This window comes from Astyanax mexicanus, chromosome 6 (genome assembly GCF_023375975.1).
Source record: "Astyanax mexicanus isolate ESR-SI-001 chromosome 6, AstMex3_surface, whole genome shotgun sequence".
Taxonomy (NCBI): domain Eukaryota; kingdom Metazoa; phylum Chordata; class Actinopteri; order Characiformes; family Acestrorhamphidae; genus Astyanax; species Astyanax mexicanus.
The window spans coordinates 29,814,644-29,830,070 of NC_064413.1; the positions used below are offsets into that span (position 1 = coordinate 29,814,644).

Consider the following 15,427-nt stretch of genomic DNA (forward strand, 5'->3'; position numbering starts at 1 on the left):
TACTTCATCTACAGCTCACAGGAAGGCTGTTGAATCACAGCCATGGTAATGTCACTTCCTCTCGCCTATGACTATTCCACATTCTTCAGGCCGACAAAAAAGTTCCACCTATTTTCCAAACTTCCAGTACCTTGTGTTTTTACTTAAGAAGAGTGTTTCTGAGCCAAGACTGTGAGGCTTGAACATAAGGGGCCCAGTTCATTTTGCTTGACTTTTGGTCCTGTTAGGACACTAGTACACAATCTGAATTCAGACAAGCCAATAATCTGTAGAGAAAGTTGGAACTCCAGTGTAACTTTAATAGTTAAACGTAATCTTAAGGATAAACATTAAAAACATTCGAAACCATATAGAACAACAAACTGTACATTATATGTTTTATTTACTATTGAATCTTAGTAATAATTATACTTTTATTACAAGCATCATAGAATAATCTATTAACAAGACATCTTTAACTGGCATTGTCAGCAAGAACAGCAGTTCAGTACTATTTAGGTGTATTACACTGCTCTAAAGCATGGTCCACCAAACAAAATAAAAAACAGCCAAAAGCAAACTGCCCACCTGAGTCCCACAACATCTGCAAAGACTAGTTTTCATAAAGTCTAGAACCTTTCTTCAATACAAATTAACCAATGCTGAGGGAATTTGTTAACTCCGTCTTCATTCAATTGACATTTATATTTTCTGGGTATTTCACATTTGCTTTATCATAATTTGATAAGTACTTGATATTCTGATCTTTGTTCCCTTGGGGAAAATATGTGTTTATTCTAGGTTTAGATTGCAGAATGTGGTCTATTTTATCTTTAGTCATTGTATGGTCACTGTTTGGCTCATACAACCTTTTGATTTTTTTTTTCTACAACCCATTCCTGTAAACACACACAAAGATGTGGGAAACACACTCTGGACTAAGTCCGACAAAATTTAATAAATTAGTATCTGAACACAATCCCATACATTCCCAATATTAAACAGAACAATGATGAATTTCGAGTAGTTGCCAAATAATCATCTGGTCTTTTGAAGTCTAATATTTGGAAGGACTTGATATTTAATATATATAAAATTGAAAGAAAAAAAAAATCTAAGTAACCATCTTGTAGTGCTGCAACAAACACAGCTTGTTAAACTTGCATTAACATCACCACCACCACCACCACCACCACATGCTTTTGCTTAGACAATCAGGCAAATGCACTATACACCAGAATATAATCCATGTTTTACTGTTCATCCATGAGATGACTGTCCTAAATGCTACCTGCAGCAAATGACTTCACAACTCAATGTTGTTCTATATTTTCACCTTATAGTAATGAAGGCCTGGCTCTGTTTTTTAATAACAGAGCTGAAATGATCCTAAAGCCTCAAAAATGCTTGACAGCAGGCTACATAAGACACAAAGCGAGTTCATTATGCTTCAATACGGTCCCCAGTAATATACAGAAGGAGGTCTGTCTAAGGAGGAGACTATGGAAATTGGGAACTGATGTTAACCAAACAAGGTCTTCTGGATGAAAGAATAGTTCTCTAATTATGCATTTAGCCCAAATACACTTAAAGAAGTGCTTCAAATGGTTCTTTGATTGATGCCACATAAAAAAACACTTTTGTTTGTATTAGAGCATCATTATTTTTTAAAATCGTAAACTCAATGAGCTACAATATGTTTGGTGTCTGATGTTTGCTTCTTTCCTTTTTGTACTGAAGCAACATGCAGGCTAATTTAAGTAACAAGAAAATATAACAGTGGTTACTATCTTGCAAAAGCTGCATGACCAAATCTTCACAAACTATGCAATATATAGCATCATGATGGGATAAACCCATAAATAAGAGGGATTGAGAGGATTTATTAATTTGCTGAAGTTTGAGGCAACTTTGCGATTTATAAAACTCGTTATAGTTGAAGAAAATAATATGTCCTCATCCTAAATGTAGTGGATTAGCCAAGATATGTTTAGTGTCCAGTGTGTTTTTTTTTGGACTGGAGCTGTCAAACTAATGTCACTAGTGAGCAGTCAAACCACATACAGGTGCTTCTCAATAAATAAGAATATCATTGAAAAGTTACATTATTTCAGTAATTCAGTTCAAAATATGAAACTCATTATATAGATGTATTACACACATAGTGATCTATTTTAAGCGTTTTTTTCTTGTATTTTTGATTATGGCTTACAGTTAATGAAAACACAAAAGGTAGTGTCTCAAAAAAAATAATATTAGATAATATTAGAGGGGTTATTTTACAAGACCTCATCATAAAAGTTGTCAGCAGGGGGAAGCATGAACTGCTGTAAGATTTTGTGCAAAGACAGTGCACTGACTTTGACAAGCAGATGACATAGCTCTCTTTTCAATGATATTCTAATTTTTGAGATGCACCTGTATGTGGTTTGACTGCTCACTAGTGACATTAGTTTGACAGCTCCAGTCCAAAAAAAAACACACTGGACACCAAACATATCTTGGCTAATCCACTACATTTAGGATGAGGACATATTATTTTCTTCTTCTTGGTCTAATCCTGTAATTGTAATAAAAAAGGTAGGCTTATCTAAGATGGGAAACTGCACTTGTAGTTCAGAGCTGGATAAGGCATTCCAAGGACGGAGATTATGCAACACAGATGGGCCACATTCGTGTGAGGGTGTGGCTACCTAACAGCTGTTCAAAAAATAACGTTTGTTCTTAGTGTTCAGTTCAACTCTCCTTCCCACAAATCACTCTGTAATAAGGCAGGACCACTCATGCATCTGCAAACAAGTGAATACGAAAATGTAGACGCTTGACGCATTGACTCAATGCACACATTCAAAGTGCTTCACTCCTCACACCCCCCTTTTTTATTTTCAGACATTAATGTTTTCACGCTTCGGCCTTAAGTAAAGCTAAATAAGTGTAATCCTGTGGTCGTGCAATAGGCCTCAAATTGTCATCCCTTCGGTAAACTCGCTGGTAATCCGGTCGTTTGTGCGCAGCTCGATTAGGCAATCCCTTTTAGTAAATCCCAGTAAAAGCTGTTATTGCAATTGCTGGCTATTTCAATCCTCCAATCTCTCTTCCCAGAAGTGGATGCTGTAGCATTACGTAAGCCAGAGTGTGTAGAAAAGATCCTCTCCAGTTTAAATCCCAGCAGGTCAGAATCTAGTGATCTTTACCCCAGAATCTCCAACAATGAGACGAGCCATGGAGGGATGAATCTGAAAGGTGATGACAAACACACACACACACACACACAATAAAGTAATTGTAGCATCTGTACTTCTCAAGTAGGCATGGGCAACAAGATGATGTTCAACAATATTGGCAAACTTGACCTCACTATATAGGTAAGCTTCCATCCACAAAAATGTATAGTAATGCATATAGTGATGCATTTTAATGCATTTTTCATCATCCTGCCGGTTATAATTAAGAAAATTACTTGCAATATTTAATAATATTAAATGTATCCTACCATTAGAGTTTTAGCCCAAATACGCAATTGGCTAATTATAAAGCAGATCATCATAGAATACCTATTTCCTGATATGCAGGAAATTACATTACATAAACTGTTCTAATCACAAAAAATAACAAGCTTCTTTTTTTCATTTTATCACTTGAAATTTGCATAGTACACAATATTTGGTATAATATAGGTTTAGGAAAAAAATTATATTGCACATTATTACAAAACTTTGTTTTGCAATACTATATAGATTTTAAAATACACAGTAATAATTTTAATGTAAAGATTGGTGTCAGACAGTGATTGATTTGGTGTTTAAACCCTGAACACTAGATATCAGTGTTGTTAAATCTTACTGTTATAAAAAGTTATTATATATATATATATATATATATATATATATATATATATATATATATATATATATATATATATATATTTATTATTTTTTTTTCTCTTTTTTACTATGGCTTGCTTACAATATTACAATATACTTCAATAATTTGTATCCCCCTGTATCGTGGCCAAGTTTTGGCCAATACACAGCCTTATACAATATGCACAATATGTGCATAATACCCATTTTCCTACTAAGTCATTATGGCTGGTTGCTAGTTTCAGGCTGTTGTGAAGTTTTACCTGTGCCTGAAGTGGTCCGTAGGGCACCACCTCCCCATCCACTGTTAGGGTCCCACGTGAGGAGAGTGGTTGCAGGCGGAATGCTCGAGCAGAAACGTGGCTGACATATGGAGAGCTCATAGACAGGTGGGCACCCCTCTCCATTGCAAGGAAAAGCCGTAGCAGCGTAGCCCGGGAGATGCCCGCCCGCACAAAAGTCAAATGAATCAGGCCATCATCAAAACGAGCATGCGGCGCAGCCAACAGGTCAGCGCCCAGATGGGACTGGTAGATGGCGAGCACTAGAACAAAATCACCCTCTATAGTCACCCAGTCCCGCGTCGGCAAGGGTTGGTCCAGAGGTGGCAGCAGGTCGTCGTGGGGTGGAGTACTAGGGGTGGAGACCAAAGAGCGGTTCTTGAATGGGCCAGCTGGCTCGGCCAGGTCAAAGGTGAAAGACTGGGAGGGGGAGCGGAGAGAGGGTGATGGGGAGGAGGAGCCAGGGGTGCCGGGCCGTGGGGCGAGGTAGGCGGAGCTATGAGGGGATGCACAGGATGGAGAGGATGGAGGGGTGGGAGAGAGGGAGAGTGAGAGGGAAGGGAATTTGGGTGGGAGAGAGTTTGAGTGAGACTGGTGCAGAAGAGAGAGTGGGCGAGGTTTTGATGGGTTCTGGTTCTGGTCCAGAACCCCTTTGGATTTGTAGGAGAATGGTGAATGACGGAAAGGTGAAGAAATGGTGAGGGAACGTTCACGTGGGTCCAGCGGCTCTTTCCAGGGCTCTCGCTGGAAATAGGTTCCATTTATATCCTCGTCTGCATCCAGTGTCTCCTCTGAACCGGTGCCACCGATTGGCTGGCTGAAGAAAGCCTTGATGATTTGAGAGGAGGGGGCAGAGTTTTTACGTAGCACCTGCCGCGGCTCTAGGGGCTCATCTTCGCACTCCTCAGCCTCTCTTCCTTCATCCACACCATATTCCTCGCTCACATCTCTCGCATCTAGTGCTCCCTCTGTCCCACTGCTTCTGCAATCATCCTCTTTCACTTCTTCCTCTCCATTCCCAGACGCACACTCGTCCTGGCGTTCGTTTGACTCTGAGCTTGACCCGGACGTTCCTTCCATCCTCTCCTCTGCCTCCATCTCCCTTTCCCGGTCCTCCGCGAGGCTACTAGCCCTCACCACGCCAACACCTTGCGCTCTATCTCTCCTCCTTTTCCTCTCCCTCTCTCTCTCCTGCCGTTCTTTCTCTCTTTCTCGCTCTCTCTCCAGCTCCCTCTCGCCATCCTCTTTGCGAAGGCTCCGCTGTTCGCTGATGCCCATGTCAGAGCAGGTGCGGTGGATAGGAGTCCTACAGAAGCCCTCCAGGCCCTCCGTGATGCTCCTGGAGAGTGGACGGCGAGGGGGCTGCGGGGTCACGTCAGGGGACGGGTTGATGACTGCAGGGGGCAGGTAGGACAGGCGGCCTTTGTAGGATCGCAGGGAGGCCAGACGCACCAGCGTTCCCAGAGTAAAGCGAGCGGAGCCAAGCCCCCTGTAGCGTTCACTCTCAATGTCCACATCCGACACAAAACCCCACGCCACTGACAGGAAAGAGAATAGCCTTCTGGGAGCAGGTGGACGGCCATTTTGATTGGACGAAGAGGAGGGCGGCAAGGGACTTGTCGTCACGGACACCAGGTCCATGGGTCTGACTCCGCCCCGACAAAGAAGGAAGCAGCAGTTGAGGAGGAGGGGCTCCCGAAGGCACATGTCATATCTAAGCGAGAGATAGAGAGACCGTTTACACATAGACACTCACCTTTGATCACAGTAATAGATCATTTTTACGTGAGGAACAGATGCTATAAAATACTGCAAACTGCAGATTCAAGATAAGAAATTAGCAATCTGAGGCAAAGATCAAACACTAATTGTAGGAACAGGACTAGATTTCCCTGGACAAGGGCATGAGTGATATCAGCTGGACAATAATAGAAACAATGAAGTACCACTGATAACACTGTGATCATTAACAATCATTTTGTTTGTGGTCTTTGACCCCTCCCATCAACATGGGAAAACAGTTCTGCCACTGGAGAAGAATCAAAACCCTTTAATTATTAACTGTATAAGACAATAATGTGTGCTAGAGTGAGAAATCTGGGCAACAAACACTATTTCGATTGACATCCCAAGTATGTTATTAAACTTGATTTTTATGATATGATAAGAATTAATGACAACAGCCACAAAAATGATCCAAACCTTCTCCCTTTATTTCACAATATATACTGTATAATGTACTTTTAAATGAAAAAGGGGGCTAAATGAGGACTCGTAATCATATCACAGAAAAAAAACTGGATTGTCGGAATGGAACATCAGTATGGAGCATGTTTATACCTTGTTTTTTGTGTACTTGTGGGTTCAGTCTCTTACCCTGCGTAGTGGTTGATTGAGCCAGCCAGGGCATTTCCAGAGCCACACGGCAGAATTCCCACTGGAGTCTTTATTGCTTGTTCCCAGTCTGGCCTCTCCATGAGGCCATTGATTACCTGTTAAACAGAAATCCATGCCTGGGAGTCAGTAAAGTAGCTTAATTAACAACTTATGAAATTGACAGAAAACAGAAACCTTTCTGGAAGCATTGGTAACACTTAAAAATATTCTTTGGCATACAAGCCTTTATTATATTATATATATTGACAAAATAATAGAAAGATTAAGATTAAAATTAAGTTCCTACATAAACTCTGCTTTCATAGTTAAATGAAAAATGTTTAGCATCAATTATTACATTTGCCAATAGTTTACTACTTCTTTACAAACTGTTTTTCAGCTAAAAGATACAAGCTGTACAGGGCTAGAATATAAACAGTGGAAAAACTGAAAAAATAAATAAATAAAAATAAAACATGTTTATTTTTGTTCAGTTTCATCCAAATTTTGTCCATGTCAAGTCATGATATACCTTGAGATGCCTTTCTACAAATTAAATTTGTGATTCAACTAAAAATTAACTGAAAACAAACATATTTATGAAACCCCATTACCCAGCAAACAAACCCGATTATTTGTTTGATTGGTCAATTAGTTGCAATTCTTTTTTTTATCATGCCCTCTATTTGTACTTCCTACTAATGAGGACAGCTAAACATTTAGGCCCCAATTGTGCAGTACATTTTGATAGTTTGACATACCTAAATTAAACAAAAAAAATTACAAGGTATTGTTTGTCTAAAAACGCTCCATCACACATTAATGGTGCATGATAATGAAATTCTGCGTTGCCAATTTTTATAGTCAACAAAGTCGATCAGTTATTGCCATGTCCATTAAGCAGCAAGAACTCGTTTACCTCATGCAGTAGTCCATCTCCAGAGACGATAATGATGCCATCCCACTCATGCAGAGAGATCTCCCTAACCAGCTCACGAGCGTGATTCTGGCGCTCTGATGTGCAACAAAGCAGACATACAACATACACATTAATGAACTGTGCAGACTGTGTGTGTGTAAGCACATGATTTTTTTTGTTTTACCATCTCTTTCTATTGCCAGTGTAAACTGATCATGTGAATATAAAATATTAATATATCATAGCAGTCATGCAAAAACAGAGAACAGAAAAGCTCCACAGTTAAGTTACTGGAAATAAAATATTTTTACATTGACTTCCATTAAAAGGTCCAAAGAATTATTTCTTCTCCTGTAAAGTTAAGATTTACAAGGTATGATGTTGGTCCCACAGTCCCACAGTGACTATATATATTTTCAAGTTTCAAGTGAAGTTCATTCAGTAAGGTGTTCATTGCAGTGTAAATTGGCTCAGATAAAAGTGTTTACAGTCAGACTTGGTGTTCGTGTGATCGTACCTGTCTGTATGAGGTTGTAGCTGATGTTTGCTTCTCTGATCATGGGCAGTATGTGCGTTTGGCACCACTGCATTGCCTGTCCCCGCCCACTGAATGGATTGACCAATAGCAGCAGACGACGAGGGCGGGGTAACATGCTTTTGCTAAATTCTGTCAAAGAACAGAAGCAAAAAATTAGGCAAACAACACATAACTGTCACAGACCTTACAAAATAACTAACGTACATCTAAAAACAGACTCTGGATTGCACCGGTTTCATTTTACCTACCCATATTAAAGTGCAGCTTTGCTTAACACAAGCACTGAGGATGTTATTAAAACCAGAGCCAAGCCAGAAATCCTTTTGTGCATTAGGTGATGTAGTACACGGAGTAAATCCAACCTCTATCTGTCAATCTTAGCCAATGTTTGAAAAATGCACATTTAAAGAATGCATGTCAGAGAGTGGAGAAGGGCCTTTGGAAAGAGCAGCCAGTGAAACAGCAAATCAAAAGTGTGTTACTAGTTTAGATGTTGCCAGGGTGCCAAGTGAGGTGTTAACATTCATAAGGATCTCATCCTCACTATTTGATTATCAATTAGGGCAGAGTCACAAACACACAAACACTGAATATGAGCTTTTCTAGATGTATGTAGATTTTTCAAGCATTTTTGCTCTTTTTAATAAAATCATGTGGGGAAAATACACTCCTGCCATATATACATAAAATCAGTTGCCGACAGCCAAATACAGATCAGTTCAGAATGTGTTTCACTCTGCACTAGGGCTGGACAATATGGATAAAACTTGACCTCAATATATTTCTTCATTTTGTTCAATACAATATTTAACTGATATCAACATGAACAACATTAAATCCCATGAAAAACTGCTTACAATGCTGACAATAGATGACTGTACCTACAAAATTCAGAGAAATAAATTTGCAAACTGTAATAAATATCAGCCAGTGATAGAGGATACTACAAACGCACAAAACAATGCTCTGACTCTTTGTATTATTTTACAGTAAACTCTGGATCTGGGAGCTAAACTGGATCTGAGGGCAACACATGAACCAGCTGTTTAATATAAGCAGAACCAGACCAAGGAGAACCAGAACCAGATACAAAGTGCACATTAGGAGAACTGAAAAATATACTAAATAGAAATTAAACAAATAAAGAGAAATAAAGAGAAATAAACCCAAAAGAAAGACCCACCCCTCCCTGACAGCATGACACGTGTGTGTGTGTGTGTGTGTGGCAGGGTGTGCGGAGCAGATAAAGCAGTATGAAGGAAATGCACAGCCAGACTGATAACTGCCAGCTGAGAGACAAAACAAGAGAAAATCCATGTGTGGCAGCCTCTACAAAAAAAAAAATCAAAAGAGCTTTAAGGTGGGTCAAACCAAACATCAGTATTGTTGGGGATAAGGGGTCTGGTTACACTTTAGAGCAGCTGAGCTGATTCAGATTGACAAAAAAAAAACCAAAAGAAACCAAACACATTAAATCATGCTAAAGTGGTTAAACCAAATTAACACTTCCTCTCAAAGAGTGGCTTTTCTTCTTGTAAAGGTTTTAAAAATACAGTATTCGTAAATTATAATGCATAAAAAACGATGTCCAATGGTTATATATATTTTTTAATTAATATAAATTGAAGTTGTTAATAAAGGATGCACGACATTAGACAGCTCTACTACAACAGGGTAAAGCCAATTCAACAATAATTACTACTGACAGTATCCTATCATGTTTACATGTGTATAAACTCTAGACGAGATCTGTCTCTGATCCTGTTTATACATTTGGACAAGACCAAGGCACATACATTTCAAGTATAAACACTCCCAAGATACATACAAGCAGATACAAAACCAAGTATCTCAGAGTACAACCAAAACACCAGTAATCATTGCTGTGCAGTGAGTGAATTTGCATATTCTGACCCACACAGAGTGTAAATGGATGTGGCTAAAGTCTAATCAAAATACAATCTAGATACTAATCACATGGGGTGACCAGGTGTAAATGGGTTTTTCATCATGTCACAATGTGGTTTAACTGTAATCTATTTACAGGCTCCATGGGTTGTTTACTTTTTATACCCAGCTTTTTATATATAACCCCAACATAATCAGATCATGCTTGTTAATGACAGGTGTAAAAAAAATAATTTTCACACACTTGTGGGGTTCACAATCTAGCCAGATGACAGGATAGCTCTTTCCTGTGGCAAATTATTCATGGATTCCTTAGGCAGACAAGCCCTCTTGTCTACACCAATTAGTTCTTGGGCAAAACTCCCAATACTCTATTCATCTGAAGATGATTTTAATATAAGTCACTCCGGAAAAAAATGTAAATCGCTGCTGTCCAATGAAAATATATATCTACATTTTTGTCTACTTTTAGTTTTCACCATCATTTGAATCCTGCAGCTGCTCAGTACTCTGTGTAAAACGTATGGATGAATGAACCAGGAGAAATGCTCTAAACTTACTTGTAAAAACATGTTTTTCAATAAATAGTGACAAAATAACTGATGCTTAAAGAGGAAGGAGAAAATTAGGACATTTTACAATAACCACACACACACATACAAATATATACACACTCTCTCTCTCTCTCTCTCTCTCTCTCTCACCTGTACTGGAACTGACATCCATTCCCCTCAGCAGGCACTGAATGGCTGCGTTCCATTTCTCTGCTTCAGCTCGACTCTCAGCAAGGTACACTCGGACCTGTCTGCGCCGGGACACACCTTTCCTACGCCGCCCTGCCGGGTACCAGTACAGCACCAGCAGTGGTGGAGCCGGTGCTCTTGGACAGCTACACCCAGCCAGCTCCGCCACCGGCAGCAGCAGTCGAGAGTCCTTTCCTGGGCGCGGGGAGAGCCGCTGGACATGGATGTTTGTGGGGGTGAGGGTCAGGGCGTAGCTAGATGAGGCCGGACTGGGCGGGAGCGTTACTCCAGGGCTGCTGGGGCAACTGTTACTGTTACTGTTACTACCACTGCCTCCTCCTGCACTGCTTCCGCTACTCCAGCCCCCAAACTGCCCATGCAGCAGGGCCTCCTGGGCCAGTCCAGGGGACGGAGAGAGGACTGGGGATGGGGACGAACTCCGTGGCCCTGGGGAGCGCATTTTCACAGCTGGAGATGATCCGCAGGGTCAGGAGAGGACATCCAGAACTGAAGGATTTGAGCGGGTCATGCAGAACACTTTACGGTAGAGTTTCAGAAGGACTCACTAGAGAAAAAAACAGTTAATGTTTGGACAGAACAGCAGGTAAAGTGTTTCCAAAGAGTTATGGAACACCTTTGCCTAAAGCCTTATCAGGGACGGTAAAAAGAAACGAGGAGTTCAGGTTACTGGTTGGGTTTGTCCATCCTGTAGTTTCTTGAATGATCCCAGTTGGTTCTGTCGATTCTAGATTATCTAGATATTTTTGTCCTTTTGTCCAAAAAAGATCACTAAAGGTCAGGTTTTCTAATCCCTGATGGAACTAATATGTTTTCCTTAGTGCTTTTTGCTTAAAGCAACAAATGCTTAATCCTCTTAATAAAAACATCTGTTCAACAATGCAAACAATGCATTAAAATAATTCTGTAATCCTAAAGGCCATCAGTCCAGGCCTTTAAAGCTCACTGTAGTGTTTCAACCAAAAAAATAGGATGTGGATGTCACATGCAACAATTAATTGTTCACATTTATTCATTTACTGTCCCAGCCGAATGTGAACTAAAGTGCTTCCTCAAAGCATGGCTGCTCTTTTACGTGTTGAAAAATCTAAAACCTGATGTCAAATGTGACAAATGAAAGTGACTATCAGTTTTAAAAGCTTTAAATAAAGTACAAGCTCATCCTTACACCACTTTCTTGAAGTGTTGTTAGCGTTGCTTACAGACAGTACTATAAAACAGCATTGATAGCCAGCATCTGCTCAACAGCATCTGTCTTGAGGTCAAAAACATAAAACTGAGTCAACAAAAAAAATAAACGTCTTAAAAATCACAGGAACTATGCAGGGACTGTTGGACGAAGATGATTTTTCGCTAATGGTAGAGAGAGAGGTTTATGGCCAGTGCAAGGCGAAAACACTTGATAAATTATTTGCGTAATGCCCAAAGTGTTTTTTTCTGTTCACAACAAATACCTGCTCTATTAAAAGGTCAGGCAGGGAGGGAGGTGATGGATGTCGGGATGTGTCTCAGTCTGTAGAAGTAGCTTATGGGTTACATTCTATCCATAATCACCCGATAGACACGTGCCACAAAATCCAAGATTTGTAATCCATTGAAATTCCAGTGTTCTTCAATTTCTGCAGGCAATTGATCCAAAAAAGCAAATAAACAGAACAAAAAAAATAATAATAAACAACAGACCAAACAATGCAGATCCAGAAGAGCACAGGGGGATTACAGCGGTGAGAGCATTATGTCACAACATTCCTGTTTTGTTGTAATCCTTCTTGTTCATTGTTTTAGGCTTTGGTATGCCCCAAACATGCAAAGCCCTGATACAAAGAGAGAGGGAGAAAAAATATGATTATTCTTTCTTCAAAAAAAAGCAAGCTCTTCAACAGTCTTCACCCTTGTACTGACTCAACCCTATCAGAAACCTGACCCTTGATCTACCAAGAACATCTGAAAAGCAATCACTTAGCAGTTTGCAGAAACATTATGACGTATATAAAAAATCTTTGGGTCAGCAAAATTATGGGTATGAGCTGACCAGACGCTTTCCCAAGACAGAGCGTGACTCAACAGTTTGGTGGGGGGGTTGGTTGAGTGGATGAGATTACAGCCTAAATAAAACATCCATTGTTCTAAGTGACAGCAAGCAGAAGTGCAAGTAGGGGAGAGACTGTGGTGGAAAGTGAGACAATCCACGCGTGACATATAGTCACACACTTGTTTTGTAATAAGGGGGAGGGAAGCCTGACTGATGTGATATCGCACTTGTCTGGCACCCACCCACCCAAACTGTGGTTAAAGAACACATCCCGTTTTGTGCACAGAGCTACATGGACAATGGCCAGATATTAAACGTAATCTCTTTCACAATTTGTGCCCTGTAGTCTACTGCTTGCAAAGATTTATATATAAAAAAATAAATAAATAAAAAAGGAAAAGCACAGATTTGGAGTCCAAACTCATAGCAGCTTTTGACACAACACCCAATCCTCTTAAAGTCCATGTTTTCAAACCAGCACAACCAGTGATGAGATCAGCTGCATATTTTGTATACCTAAAACAAGCATGTCAATCCCACAGGCCACCAGGAAGGTGTGTATTTGTTATGGTCTTCAGTCAAACACTTCAGTACATCGGTAATCTCGTCTCAATGGACTTAAGACTAAAATGAGTTAAATCTATTGCTGACACAAAAGATCAAATACATACAGAGTTTGACTGGTTTCTGTAGAGCAGTCCTGCCAAAAGAATAAAAACTCTTGCGAGCAAATAAACATAAACCTATTGGCCCAATGCCAAAGTGGACTTTGAATTATGGAAGAGTGTGGAATGATTATACTCCATCCACTTCTTCTGGGATGATGTGGGGTGGTGATCCTCCAACATTCTGACCTTGGTAACACTTTCAGTTGTGCCATATCGTATTGTATGCAATAATATCACCATCATTTCAAAAAATATAGTGAATGATATTATACCACAAAAATATAGTGCCATGTCACCCACCCCTAATTATCACATCAGGGTACTACTTTTTTGCTGTTTTATAGAAAAATAAACATTTACACTGTTCTCACTTCCCATTATATATCTACTAGAGACAGATTATATCTGTCCGGTATCATTCATTTAACTTTAGTCCTGGATATATGGAGATATATAAAGTGCATTATTAGTATCATGACATTCTGGCTTATTGACTTTTGTCTTTTGATCAATATATATATATATATATATATATTAATATTGCAGTTAGGGGTGTGCCATATCATATCGTATGCAATCATAAAATATAATTTTCTTTTGTTGCAGTACTGTATCCTTCAAATATTTTTTACATTTTAAGTTTGTCGCAAAAAGTATCATTATCGCAAAAATATCATGAAATATCATATTATTGTAGGAACATATCACCCAACCCTAGTAATAAACACAAAAAAATGTTATTCCAACATGAGCAAAACAAACTCTTTTTTTAATACCCTTAATTTCTTGATTTCTTACAAAACAAGCGTTCCAATAACCATTTACATACAGCATACATACCTGCCAACACCACTTCACAGGAGAGCACAGACATTCCTTTAACAGCAACTATTCCTTTTAGCTAACTGATTAGACATTTGCCCTCTGGGCAAAGTTGCTTTCTTGGGTCGATAAGGAAAGACACCAAAGAGAAACAGCTTTTAAAAAGCTAAAACAAGGAAGGTAACAGTAGAGATAAATTCAGCACAGCTTTAACCAGCTGAGCCAAACTGTGGACAGGGTTAAACATTTACAAACAAACAAGCTAATCTAGATGGATAAAGCTCAAGTATAAAGACAATTAATCACAACAGTAGATGATCATCAGAGCACAGATCACCTGAAACCAGAAGGTGAGAGTCTAAAGTCGTTTCAGTTGGGTTGGTTTGACATGTGAGCTGAAGGTTGTTATATGCTATATGGGCTTAGTTAACTCTCTCCACACAGTGACATTAACCACCGACCATCACCCGCTCCCATCTCTAGCTACACAATATTAATCAGAAAATAATTAACAGCTGATTAGAGATTAGATATAAACGATCTGATCAAACTCGTCCACAGCAGTGATCAGGCTAGTCTGTTATTTAGTTAGCTAGCTCTGCTGTTAAGGCCAAAAACGACAAAGTGTCACAATCAGAGAAAACATTTACCCACGATAAAATACAGATAACACTCTGCTGCTGCCTGTATACACAAAACTGGCCCTTTTAACTAATGAAATTAAATAGCTACACAGCGACGGTAACCTGTGTTACCTGTAGAGGTGGTTAACCCGGGTCCAAAACGTAAAAATCCATCTCAGGGTTTTGTACCAACAGACTGGGCGGCTCAGTTGCAGCGGAGTCGCCCAGACAGTTGGTACAAAACCCTGGGATGGATTTTTACTTTCTGGACCAGGGTTATTCACCTCTACTTACCTGATTCAGCGAAAACTGAGTTTCTAGCTACTGCACTGCCGCCAACTAAAGCTACACAACACAAACTGACACTTTACTGGAATTAAGAGCAACATTTAACATCGCCTTTAGTTCTCTCACAATGAAAACGTGCAAAACACGCCGCAGGTCTGTTGGTTAGGGTTTAAACATTCACATAAGAACAAAACGGGGTGAGATGTGGTAAATAAGCCTAACTTACCTCATATTTGTGTCCGATGGTCTTCTGCCTATCCGCTGAGTTCAGACAGGAAGTCTGTATCCCACCGGTGGGCGGTCGCAGTTCTTTGATTGTCAGGAAGCGTAGCCAATAGTATTCAAGAACAGGCCGCCTCATTAGCAATG

At 39.7% G+C, this 15,427-nt stretch overlaps 1 protein-coding gene across 3 annotated transcripts; it reads right to left on the reverse strand.

Moving 5' to 3' along the window:
* Positions 1-363: 363 nt before the first annotated feature.
* sphk2 (sphingosine kinase 2) lies at positions 364-15,390 on the reverse strand. Of its 3 annotated transcripts, none has more exons than XM_007254503.4 (7): positions 15,285-15,390; positions 10,569-12,439; positions 7,936-8,085; positions 7,419-7,513; positions 6,500-6,615; positions 4,106-5,837; positions 364-3,215 (listed from the first exon to the last, which is right to left on the reverse strand). In XM_007254503.4, exons 2-7 carry the CDS (start codon positions 11,065-11,067, stop codon positions 3,153-3,155), a joined length of 2,655 nt encoding a protein of 884 aa, XP_007254565.2. In that variant the 5' UTR covers positions 11,068-12,439; positions 15,285-15,390; the 3' UTR covers positions 364-3,152. The 3 variants fall into 3 exon arrangements, with proteins under 3 accessions (XP_007254565.2, XP_022529476.1, XP_022529477.1); XM_022673755.2 differs by lacking the exon at positions 15,285-15,390 and adding an exon at positions 14,166-14,903; XM_022673756.2 differs by lacking the exons at positions 10,569-12,439; positions 15,285-15,390 and adding an exon at positions 8,205-8,878.
* Positions 15,391-15,427: the final 37 nt, after the last annotated feature.

What these genes read in the sequence shown, in the direction of transcription:
- sphk2 (XM_007254503.4), bottom strand. Translation starts at nt 11,067, where the DNA reads ATGCGCTCCCCAGGGCCACGGAGTTCGTCCCCATCCCCAGTCCTCTCT. An exon ending in CTACAACCTCATACAGACAG is followed by an intron (nt 7,514 to 7,935) that starts GTACGATCACAC and finishes GTTGCACATCAG; the next exon opens with AGCGCCAGAATCACGCTCGT. An exon ending in TCAATCAACCACTACGCAGG is followed by an intron (nt 5,838 to 6,499) that starts GTAAGAGACTGA and finishes TCTCTCGCTTAG; the next exon opens with ATATGACATGTGCCTTCGGG.